Here is a 9739-nt window from a genome sequence, read left to right on the forward strand (position 1 = left end):
TTTATGTCATGAATAGACTCTTGAGTTCACAAGAAGCACATTTTTAATCAAATCTTGTTTGTTTTCTGTATGCATTGTGTGCAAGTTTTAATACCAAAATGTCCTTATATTCCCCTATCACTTGCCTCTGTGGCCTTAGAAGAAACACAAAAGGAGCAATAGATACAATTTTCACAAATATTTTGATTCACCTGAAACATAAAACATGTTAATGCCTATTCATACTAACCTATTTTTGGACCGGAGGAAAGTTTACGCCACTTGTTCTGCTAAGTAAGATTTGGCTTGTCGTTCCTACGGTGTCTGTTTTACATTGAGCAGAAAAGGGCAAACAGGCCCCAGACTGCTGCAGCGCTGATTGCTGTAATGGATTACCCATGATGTCTTTCTGGCATTTGCAAATTCTTCTGACACCCATTGGAAAACAGATTGCAGTTTGGCATGAGAGCAATGGAGAATTTGTAGTCTCTGGAATTTGAACTCGCCCATGTGTGTCACATATGTATTGTACAATCATCCGAACTGCGCATGAAACTGTGCACTCCTTTGCTGGACTCCAGGCATACAATTCAAACCTGAATATATATATTGATTTTATTAGTTTAAATTCTATGTTATATTTTGTTGTTTGTTTTAGGTAGTAGTTTGTGTTAGTACTCTAAAAGTGTAGTAGTGACTACAGTATAGCTTGTGGACAGCTTGTTTGAAATCTTTTCTTTTCATCTGCTTTTTTTATTATTATTTTATGTTTTATAGAGTTTGAGAAGCAGATATGTTTCCTGCTTGTCCAAAGCTGGTCTTCCCAGGTCATCTGATAATGAAGGGAGGCGGTGGGAGACGGGCTCAGTGTGTGGAGACAGTTATTTATTTACTTTTGATGTAGAGGGGAGAAGGTCTGCATATCCTAACTGCTGGGGCTGGGAACAGGACTGCACGGGGAGACGGGGGAGACGCAGGGGTGCAAAGAGCAGACGGGCAGGCCAGTCGTCCCAGTGCTGCTGTGAAATACTGTCTCTAACGCTGCCTCCCTGCAGAGCAATATCAGTGACTGCCCTGGTATCTGTTTCTGTCCGCCCAGGTCTGTGCTGCGTCTGTGCTGCGTCTGTGCTGAGACGCTCCCAGAGATTTGGGTGGCACAACGTTACTACACAAACCCTGAGAAACATCATCTGCCATGGTACTAAACCAGTCACTGTGGATATCTGTGATCTAGTTTGCTTTTACAGAATAGGTGTGCTGCACATATTGTCAATAAATAAACGTCAATCACATCTTGTCCCCAAACGCCCTCTGGAATCTCCCAAATTCCTGAGGAATTTCCCGCTGCCTGGACAGCCTGGGGAGAGGGAGGGAGAAATGTTTTGAATTGTAAAGACCATTTTGGGGGATTTCCTTTAACTGCCCCGTGGCAAAGACTGAAAGCAACCTTTTCCCACCTAACTAGGGCTGTCCCTTTTCTCATGCAAGATTAGTAGTCTCAGATCATGAGGTGTACAGTTGTCTTGGCAGCTGGAGGTGACTTTAATGCAGGGTTCTTGATTCTTTTATAATAATCTATTTGTCCACCTGTAGGAGGCGCTATTTTCTTTAAAGAATGGGGGGCTTCATGTTCTTCCTCTGCAATGGGTGAGGTCCTCTGGTGTTTGTACGTGTCTGCTGGTGGCAGAGTAGTTCCCAGTGTTAGCTTCCTAATGTCCAGTTGTTGTGTCTACCTTGGTGCTGTATTGAGATATTGTCAATAGTGTCTAGAGATTAGTGCTAGTGTCTATTGTGTATGAATTCTTCCTTCTGGGATACTTTGGTCAGGAAAGAACGTGGGATTCCATGTTCATATCACATCTACCATCTTCTCATTTCCCTTTCAAGATATATTTGCATATTCCCATTTACTTCTCAAATCCTGACCTCTTGTTTCATTGTCATAAATATCATTATGTGTCTTAAGATAAAGATTTTGATTCTCATCTTTTCAGTCATTACAACATGAAACCTCTGAGTAACACTGTGCTTATTGTGGTACATTTTACTGCACTGTACTAATACAAGCCAAGATATGAATGCCAAATACTATTAAAAAAACACTTTACATATTAAATATCCCTGGGGATACCCAAAATATGTTATCTTATGTCAAACACATGTTCCTAAAATGCGCAGAAAAGTCACTGTGCTATGATCTGATGTGGTTCATTCAAAATTCCAGATAAGTACCTCATTCCCAACGATACTCCACACAAGCCTGACTTTTATTCCAACAGCAGACAGCTTTGCCAAGGACTGTCAGTGCTGGATTGGATGATCGCTGGAAAAAGCACTCGGAGTATTACATATAATATGATTAATGTTGCTTTTTCTTCCTGTCTGTCTTGTCCAATCACAGGGCAGCGACAGTGAGTACGAGGTGGACCAGAACAGACAGAAGACCCACTCCTTCGTGAACCATTACATCAGCGACCCCACCTACTACAACTCCTGGCGACGCCAACAGAAAGGCATCTCACGGGCGCAGGCCTACAGCTACACAGAGAGCGATTCGGGCGAGCCGGAGCACTGCGCCCCCCCGCCGCCCCTGCCTCCGCTGCCCCCGCTGCCTCCCCAGCTCAACAGCACGTCCCAGGCCCAGGCGCAGGCCCAGGTCCCAGCCGCAGGCAGCCTGTTCAGGCCCAAGGGCAGCCGGACTCCCACCCCCCAACAGCAGCCCTCCAACCCCCCCAGCCAGCACAGCACCCTCTACAGACCCCCCAGTAGCCTCGCCCCTGGGTCTAGAGCTCCCATCGCTGGCTTTTCATCCTTTGTTTGACGCAAGACTTTTTATCCAGCGTTCTAGATACAAAAATAACAATCACCCTTTTTTCATTTGTTCTTATTTTTTTGTTGGTTAGTTTTTCTATTTTTTATTATATTATTATTATTATTTTCTGAACTCATTTATTTTTAAAGAAGCATTACAGAACAGTGGTGGTTTTCTTTTTTGTTTTCCTCTCGTGTGCGTGTGCTGCCGTGTGTGTGTATCTGAAAAGACATTTGGAAGTGACAGTATCTCTTCATTTTTTATTTTATTTTTGCCGTTTGAGAGAGTTTGCATGATTTTTTTTTTTCATTTACTGTTTTCTTGTTTCACAACTACACAAAAAGGAGGAACCAGTGAGATCCTTAAAAAATATATAAAAAATACAAAAACTAAAAACTTAAAAAGTGTTTAAAAAAAAAAAAAAAAAAAACATTTCAGCCGAAAACACTTGGACAGCATTCAGTACTGGAGCCTGGATTGTAGGAGAAGACTGATGAAAGATGGACAAACTGAGATAGTTGGAAGGAGAGAGAGAATCGAGAGGAACAAGTATGGAAAGAAAAATGATGTCAGAACTGGCAGCTGTAGCCAAAACAGCCACTCTTCAAACGTGTGCTTTGATTGGTTGCTCAGAAGAAATGACCTGGACTTTGGTGTAAATTGTGTTTGTAATTTCACTCTGACTTTTAGCAGGAGTATCACTTTTGAGGTTTGAGTCTGGAAACAGGACAAGTTGAAGTTGAAGGTGTTTGTTCAAGTCAGAAGGCCCAGAAAGTGTCTTTTAGTCTTGAAGAAGAAGCTTTGGGAGATCAGTATGTCAGCTGAAATCAGATTTACTCACATTGTACTGTAAAAACAAAGCGTTGGCTTTGTCCGTGAGCCACCTATGTACAGAGGCTATCTGTTTATGTCTGATAACACATTTGGTTGTGTATTTACGTGCAGTGGGCACTGACATTCCTCAACGGGTCACACAGATCCGGTGTATTCGTGGTATTACTCAGATTCAAAAGCAAACGACGATCCTTCAGAGATCAAATCCGATTGTCTGTTTTATGAGGTCCCTCTAATTAAATCATGTGGGAACAGCAGTGTGTGGTTATGAATTATGTGTTACCTATTTTGTTTCTGTAATGTGGTGATGTAATGATATAATCCTGACAACTGATGTACAATTGCCCCAAGCACTCTCAGGTGTTCGTATTTTTTTTTTTATTTGGTGTGAATGACATCATCAGACGCTTGTAGCCAGCCTCCGGCAATGATGTCATCTTAAATTCACTCACCTCAGTCATGGGCCATGTGGAGTTTCTTCACGATTTGAAGAAGAAAAAAAATATTAAAATCCAGCTTTAATGGAGCCTGATTTTAGTCCAGCCATGATGATGTCATGGATGATGATGATACTATAAAAACAAATTAAAGAAGTGGAGATCAATCTGTACACCTTCACAGTAAGATCACAATACATTGCGATCTGGTGGGGTTTTCAGGATGGACCATTATATGGAAGATTACAGAAACTAAGGTGTCCCAGCCTGATCTCCCTGTTATTAAACAGTCCAGACTCCATTCGAGAGCGCGTGTCCGTTATCTTGTAGTCAATGCATCTAAACAGTCCTCCAGTGGAGAATAAGGTCCCAGCTGAAAAGTTTTCATGGTGTGCGCCATCTGTTTTTTATTTTTCTGTGAAATGAAAATCACCTTGAACTCAGACTGCTTCCTTCATGACGAGAAAAAACGTGTAGCTGAATGTATCTTATGGTACTTTTCAAAATAAATAATTTTTCCAAAGTTTTAGGATTGTTCATCTGGAAACCACAAGCTTGAACTGAAGAGGGGTGTTGTTGTTGTTTTTGAATGTGGGTTGTTAAATGTCAGATTACAAGTCCTTGGATGTTAAGTCTTCTAGCCATCGCTATCAAATTCATACTAATGAAGAAGTTGAAGAGTACAAAGGGACTGACTTTACTCAAAATCAGAAACCCCAAAGGTTTTGTATCTAATAGTTAAACATTAATAGGACTGAACAGAGCATTCCTTAAATAATATAGGCTAGTTAAGCCTATTTTGGATGATATCTGATGAATATCATCATCTAGATGATGAAATGTTATTGTTCAGGGTACAATGGGATTAATGAGCGCAGTGATAGGAAATAAATCCAAGTGAAATCCTTTTATGCAGTTATATCTGTTATCTACTGACCAACACGTTATACTACACCTCTTCAAAGTGAGGTGCGCGGCCCCCGGTGAGAGACAACCCCCCACAAAGTCAACTCAATCTCGGATTCAAATGATGCGTGACCATCCAAAACTATTTCACACCTCCACGTGGGGTTTGTTTCGTGCACAATTGGAAGGGAAAACTTGATTTGTGCCTTTGCTTCCTCTGTGCATACTATATTCTGGTGAGAGTTAGAAGAACAAGACAGAATATACAACAGTAAGTGAAAAGACATCCAAAGAAAGCTTGTGCCCTGTCTTTTTGTCCTGATACTCTAATGACAAGGTTTGTTTTTTAACTGGAGACCATCACTGGCAGTCCTACATCATAGAAAGATCGGTTGCAGTCAGTCTAAAGTATGTGTCGCGCTGTTCTGTACATTGGGAGATCTGTGTCGAGTGTCAGGTCTGGCACAGTTACAATGCATATAGGGAAGTTTAATTGCAGTTACAATTATAATAGTTAACCTTGTTTTCGGAGTGCTGACGATGCAGTTGGAATGGATGGGGGGGCTACAGTCATCGTGGCTGGATACAACCCTACTGTGCACTAAAGAGCACTGACCGGCTCTTGTGGAAAGGGGAAGGAGCCTGGCAGGAGTTAATCCCTTTATTCCCAGCTGGAAAACTGATCTCCTGGGATGGGGGGATGGAAAGGAGAGTGGGGGAAGGGATTAGGAGCAAAACATGATGACAATGAACATCAACAAGCACCCTTTACTGTTGGGGTCGATGACACATAGGACAAGTTCGGTAGTGTTTATGCGACAGACATTAAGATGAGTGAGACGGAGCATTTTAATCACTCACACAATCGTGTGTGTGTGCGTAATGCATCGCAGCTCATTGCCTACGAGGCCCAGTGCATTAATTGGTTGCTGATAATTGCTTCATAAATGAAAATTGAGTAAAGGCTGGGAATACTGGGGACGTTGCCGAAGTAAAGAAGTTGTTGTGAAACTGTGGTGATTAACGTACCATATATGTGTTCCTCTTGAGCGCTTCACTACATGAACTTCAGAAAACAGGGAGAGAGAACATATCTGTCACGTTTGTAGGATCTGTGTGGAAGGACCTTATTTAAGTGTGTGTCCTGTATAAATCTGGCTCCAGTTAACCAATGAAGAATAGTCATCATGTTTTCAGTTCTCTAAAACGTAAGCTATGGTGGCGCCTCAACCTGTTTCAGTCCTAGTGTTTCAACCATAAGCAAATATTTAAAAAAATTAAAATGTCTTGGTACAGATGAGGCTTTTATTAATCTCCAACACAGGCTGTCTTCGTGATTGGATGTCTATTAGCACTGAGGTAGCAATGTCTATAATAAGTTAGAAGTCAGAGCAGGAAATGTACTCTCTCCCATCCCATTGTAATTGTTATTATTTGTTATATTTCGTTTCTAGATGATGCAGCTTTAGGAACAGCGGTTATTGGTTTCTTTGGCCGCTTCGACGGTAGATGTATCCAAGGATTTGTACTGTTTTTGTTGACTTGTTTAATTGTGTGCAGACAGGGCCACAGTGACACACCACAGACGCACAGAGCGCCAGGGGGCTTTGGATGTTTGCACACTGCACTGCTGAGATGCCTGTCTTACCATTCAACAATGGCCGTGAAAATTCAAAACATATGCAAAGTGCAATACATTCTGTGTAGTATCTTTACTGCCGAGCAGCATAAGATGTTGAACTTTTAAATAGCTTTAATGTCAATTCACACTGAAGACAGGGGTGTTCTCGCGTCTCCTATCACGGAAACCTTTTTGCAATTATTTTGTGCACAGATACTGATGCCAGATATTTACCCATCCAACAACAAAAGGCTCTGGTGCAAAAGAGGACTTTGTCTCACTGTGTGTGCCACTAAAAACCCAGTCTTTTGCACTCAGTGTCTAGGCTGTGTGTAACTCGTATGAAGCTGTATTGTCCAGAGTGTATTGTCAGTCCTGGACTTTGTCATGAAAGGCAAGGCTTGTATAGGTGAGCTGTTGGACTTGATTGGAAAGGAATTGTGTCCCCAGTGTTAATCAGTAAGCCCTGTCTAATGCATTTTAGGTCCATTAACACGTTGGGTGTGCTTCCTCTCTCATCACAAGTGATCCTGAAAATGGCTTAGCAGCTCAAGAGGCAATTACTAGATTGTCATCCGATGGGTCTGGCCCGTGCCTGATTTCCCTGCAGTCCATTAAAAATAAACAAGTCGGTCGCTTCTAAGGGAAGACACTCTACAAAGAAGGAGCAGTGGATTATGGGAACATTAATAGTGAATCCTGCTCCCCACTGCTAATGAAGGCCTGTATGAAGATACTGTTATTGTAATGGAGTTTTTTGTTGTGGTTTTTATTGTTTGAAGCTCACAAAAACATGTTTTCCACATTTATAATTTATGTGTTATTTTCTTGGGGATGTATTTTTCCTTTTTATGCCTACTGTATGAGGGAAGGGGTGGGTTTCCTATCCAGTTTATAGTTGTGTGTGTGTGCATGTGTGAGTGTGGTTTTCTCTTTCTGCTTTTCATTTCCTTTTTGAATATCGGACCCAAAGCGGCCCACGCGTGTGCTGCTCTACTCCATGGCATGTCGAAACCGGACCCGAATATGCGTGCGTTCCCCCGGCCACCACTGTCCGGCCTGCTTTGCGTATTTGATGTGAACACAATTCTGCTTGCTCGGTGCTTCAGTGTGACATTCAAAGTTAGTAAGCAAACAAAATCATTAAAACTAAAAAATATGGAGGGAATAAATCTTTATTTTTTATGAAAGTGAAATATATATCAAATATACACTACTGTTCAAAAGTTTGGGGTCACTTAGAAATGTCCTTGTTTTCTGTGAAAACATACATGAAATGATTTTGAATAGGAAATATAGTCATTGACAAGGTTAGAAATAATGATTTTTAATTGAAATAATAATAAGTGTCCTTCAAACTTTGCTTTCATCAAAGAATCCTCCATTTGTAGCAATTACAGCCTTGCAGACCTTTGGCATTCTAGTTGTCAGTTTGTTGAGGTAATCTGAAGAGATTTCACCTCATGCTTCCTGAAGCACCTCCAACAAGTTGGATTGCCTTGATGGGCACTTCTTACGTACCATACGGTACGCTGCTCCCACAACAGCTCAATAGGGTTGAGATCCGGTGACTATGCTGGCCACTCCATTATAGACAGAATACCTGCTTCTTCCCTAAATAGTTCTTGCATAGTTTGGAGCTGTGCTTTGGGTCATTGTCCTGTTGTAGGAGGAAATTGGCTCCAATCAAGCGCCGTCCACAGGGTATGGCATGGCGTGATAGCCTTCCTTCTTCAAGATCCCTTTTACCCTGTACAAATCTCCCACCTTACCACCACCAAAGCACCCCCAGATCATCACATTGTCTCCACCATGCTTGACAGATGGCGTCAAGCACTCCTCCAGCATCTTTTCATTTGGTCTGCATCTCACGATTGTTCTTCATTGTGATCCGAACATCTCAAACTTAGATTTGTCTGTCCATAACACTTTTCTACAATCTTCCTCTATCCACTGTGTATGTGTTCTTTTGCCCATCTTAATCTTTTATTTTTATTGGCCAGTCTGAGATATGGATTTTTCTTTGCAACTCTGCCTAAAAGGCCAGCATCCCAGAGTCGCCTCTTCACTGTTGACGCTGAGACAGTTTGGCGGGTACAATTGAATGAAGCTGCCAGTTGAGGACCTGTGAGGCATCGGTTCTCAAACTAGACACTCTAATGTATTTGTCCTCTTGCCCAGTTGTGCACTGGGGCCTCCCACTCCTCTTTCTATTCTGGTTAGAGCCAGATTGTGCTGTTCTGTGAAGGGAGTAGTACACAGTGTTGTATGAGATCTTTCTTGCATGGAATAGCCTTCATTTCTCAGAACAAGAATAGACTGACGAGTTTCAGAAGAAAGTTCTTTGTTTCTGGCCATTTTGAGCCTGTAATCGAACCCACAATTGCTGATGCTCCAGATACTCAACTAGTCTAAAGAAGGCCAGTTTTATTGCTTCTTTAATCAGCACAACAGTTTTAAGCTGTGCTAACATCATTGCAAAAGGGTTTTCTAATGATCAATTAGCCTTTTAAAATGATAAACTTTGACTGGCAAACAATGTGCCATTGGAACACAGGACTGATGGTTGCTGATAATGGGCCTCTGTGTGCCTATGTAGATATTCCATTACAAATCAGCCGTTTCCAGCTACAGTAGTCATTTACAACATTAACAATGTCTACACTGTATTTCTCATCAATTTGATGTTATTTTAATGGACAAAAAAATGTGCTTTTCTTTCAAAAACAAGGACATTTCTAAGTGACCCCAAACCTTTGAACAGTAGTGTATATTATAAAACAGTTTGCTGATAGCCCACATTGTCTCAGCTGTAAAAAAACTAATTGAAGTCATATGCTTTGTGGATAGAAATCAGACAACAGGAATGTGCATTAATGTCTGTTTGTACTGCAAGAGTGTCACAGGATTGACAAGGCCCAAGCGCTTGCTTCGCAGACTAGCTGTCTCCAAAATGCCGTGTTGACTGTAATATCATTGGTTTAGTTATTTTCCATTCTACAGTATACGTTTTATGTTCAAGTCACAGATGAATCGTCCATGTGGGATATTCAGTAAAAATCTGTCCAATTCAGTAGTATGCCCTCAGGTGTTCTGACTGGTAGATCGCTTGAAAAATACTTTTCAGGATATTTCAAGGTCCTATATCAA

At 41.5% G+C, this 9739-nt stretch overlaps 1 protein-coding gene across 6 annotated transcripts in view; it reads left to right on the forward strand.

Annotated features, from left to right (window-relative positions):
* sdk2b (sidekick cell adhesion molecule 2b) overlaps positions 1-4585 on the forward strand; it is a 200540-nt gene extending 195955 nt beyond the window's left edge. For all 6 annotated transcript variants that reach the window (XM_066704459.1, XM_066704460.1, XM_066704461.1 and 3 more), the window contains one exon: positions 2381-4585. In XM_066704459.1, the coding sequence (XP_066560556.1) occupies positions 2381-2800 (420 nt within the window). In that variant the 3' untranslated portion in view covers positions 2801-4585. The remainder of the gene's footprint in view (positions 1-2380) is intronic.
* Positions 4586-9739: the final 5154 nt, after the last annotated feature.

This window comes from Amia ocellicauda, chromosome 5, assembly GCF_036373705.1.
Source record: "Amia ocellicauda isolate fAmiCal2 chromosome 5, fAmiCal2.hap1, whole genome shotgun sequence".
Lineage (NCBI taxonomy): Eukaryota > Metazoa > Chordata > Actinopteri > Amiiformes > Amiidae > Amia > Amia ocellicauda.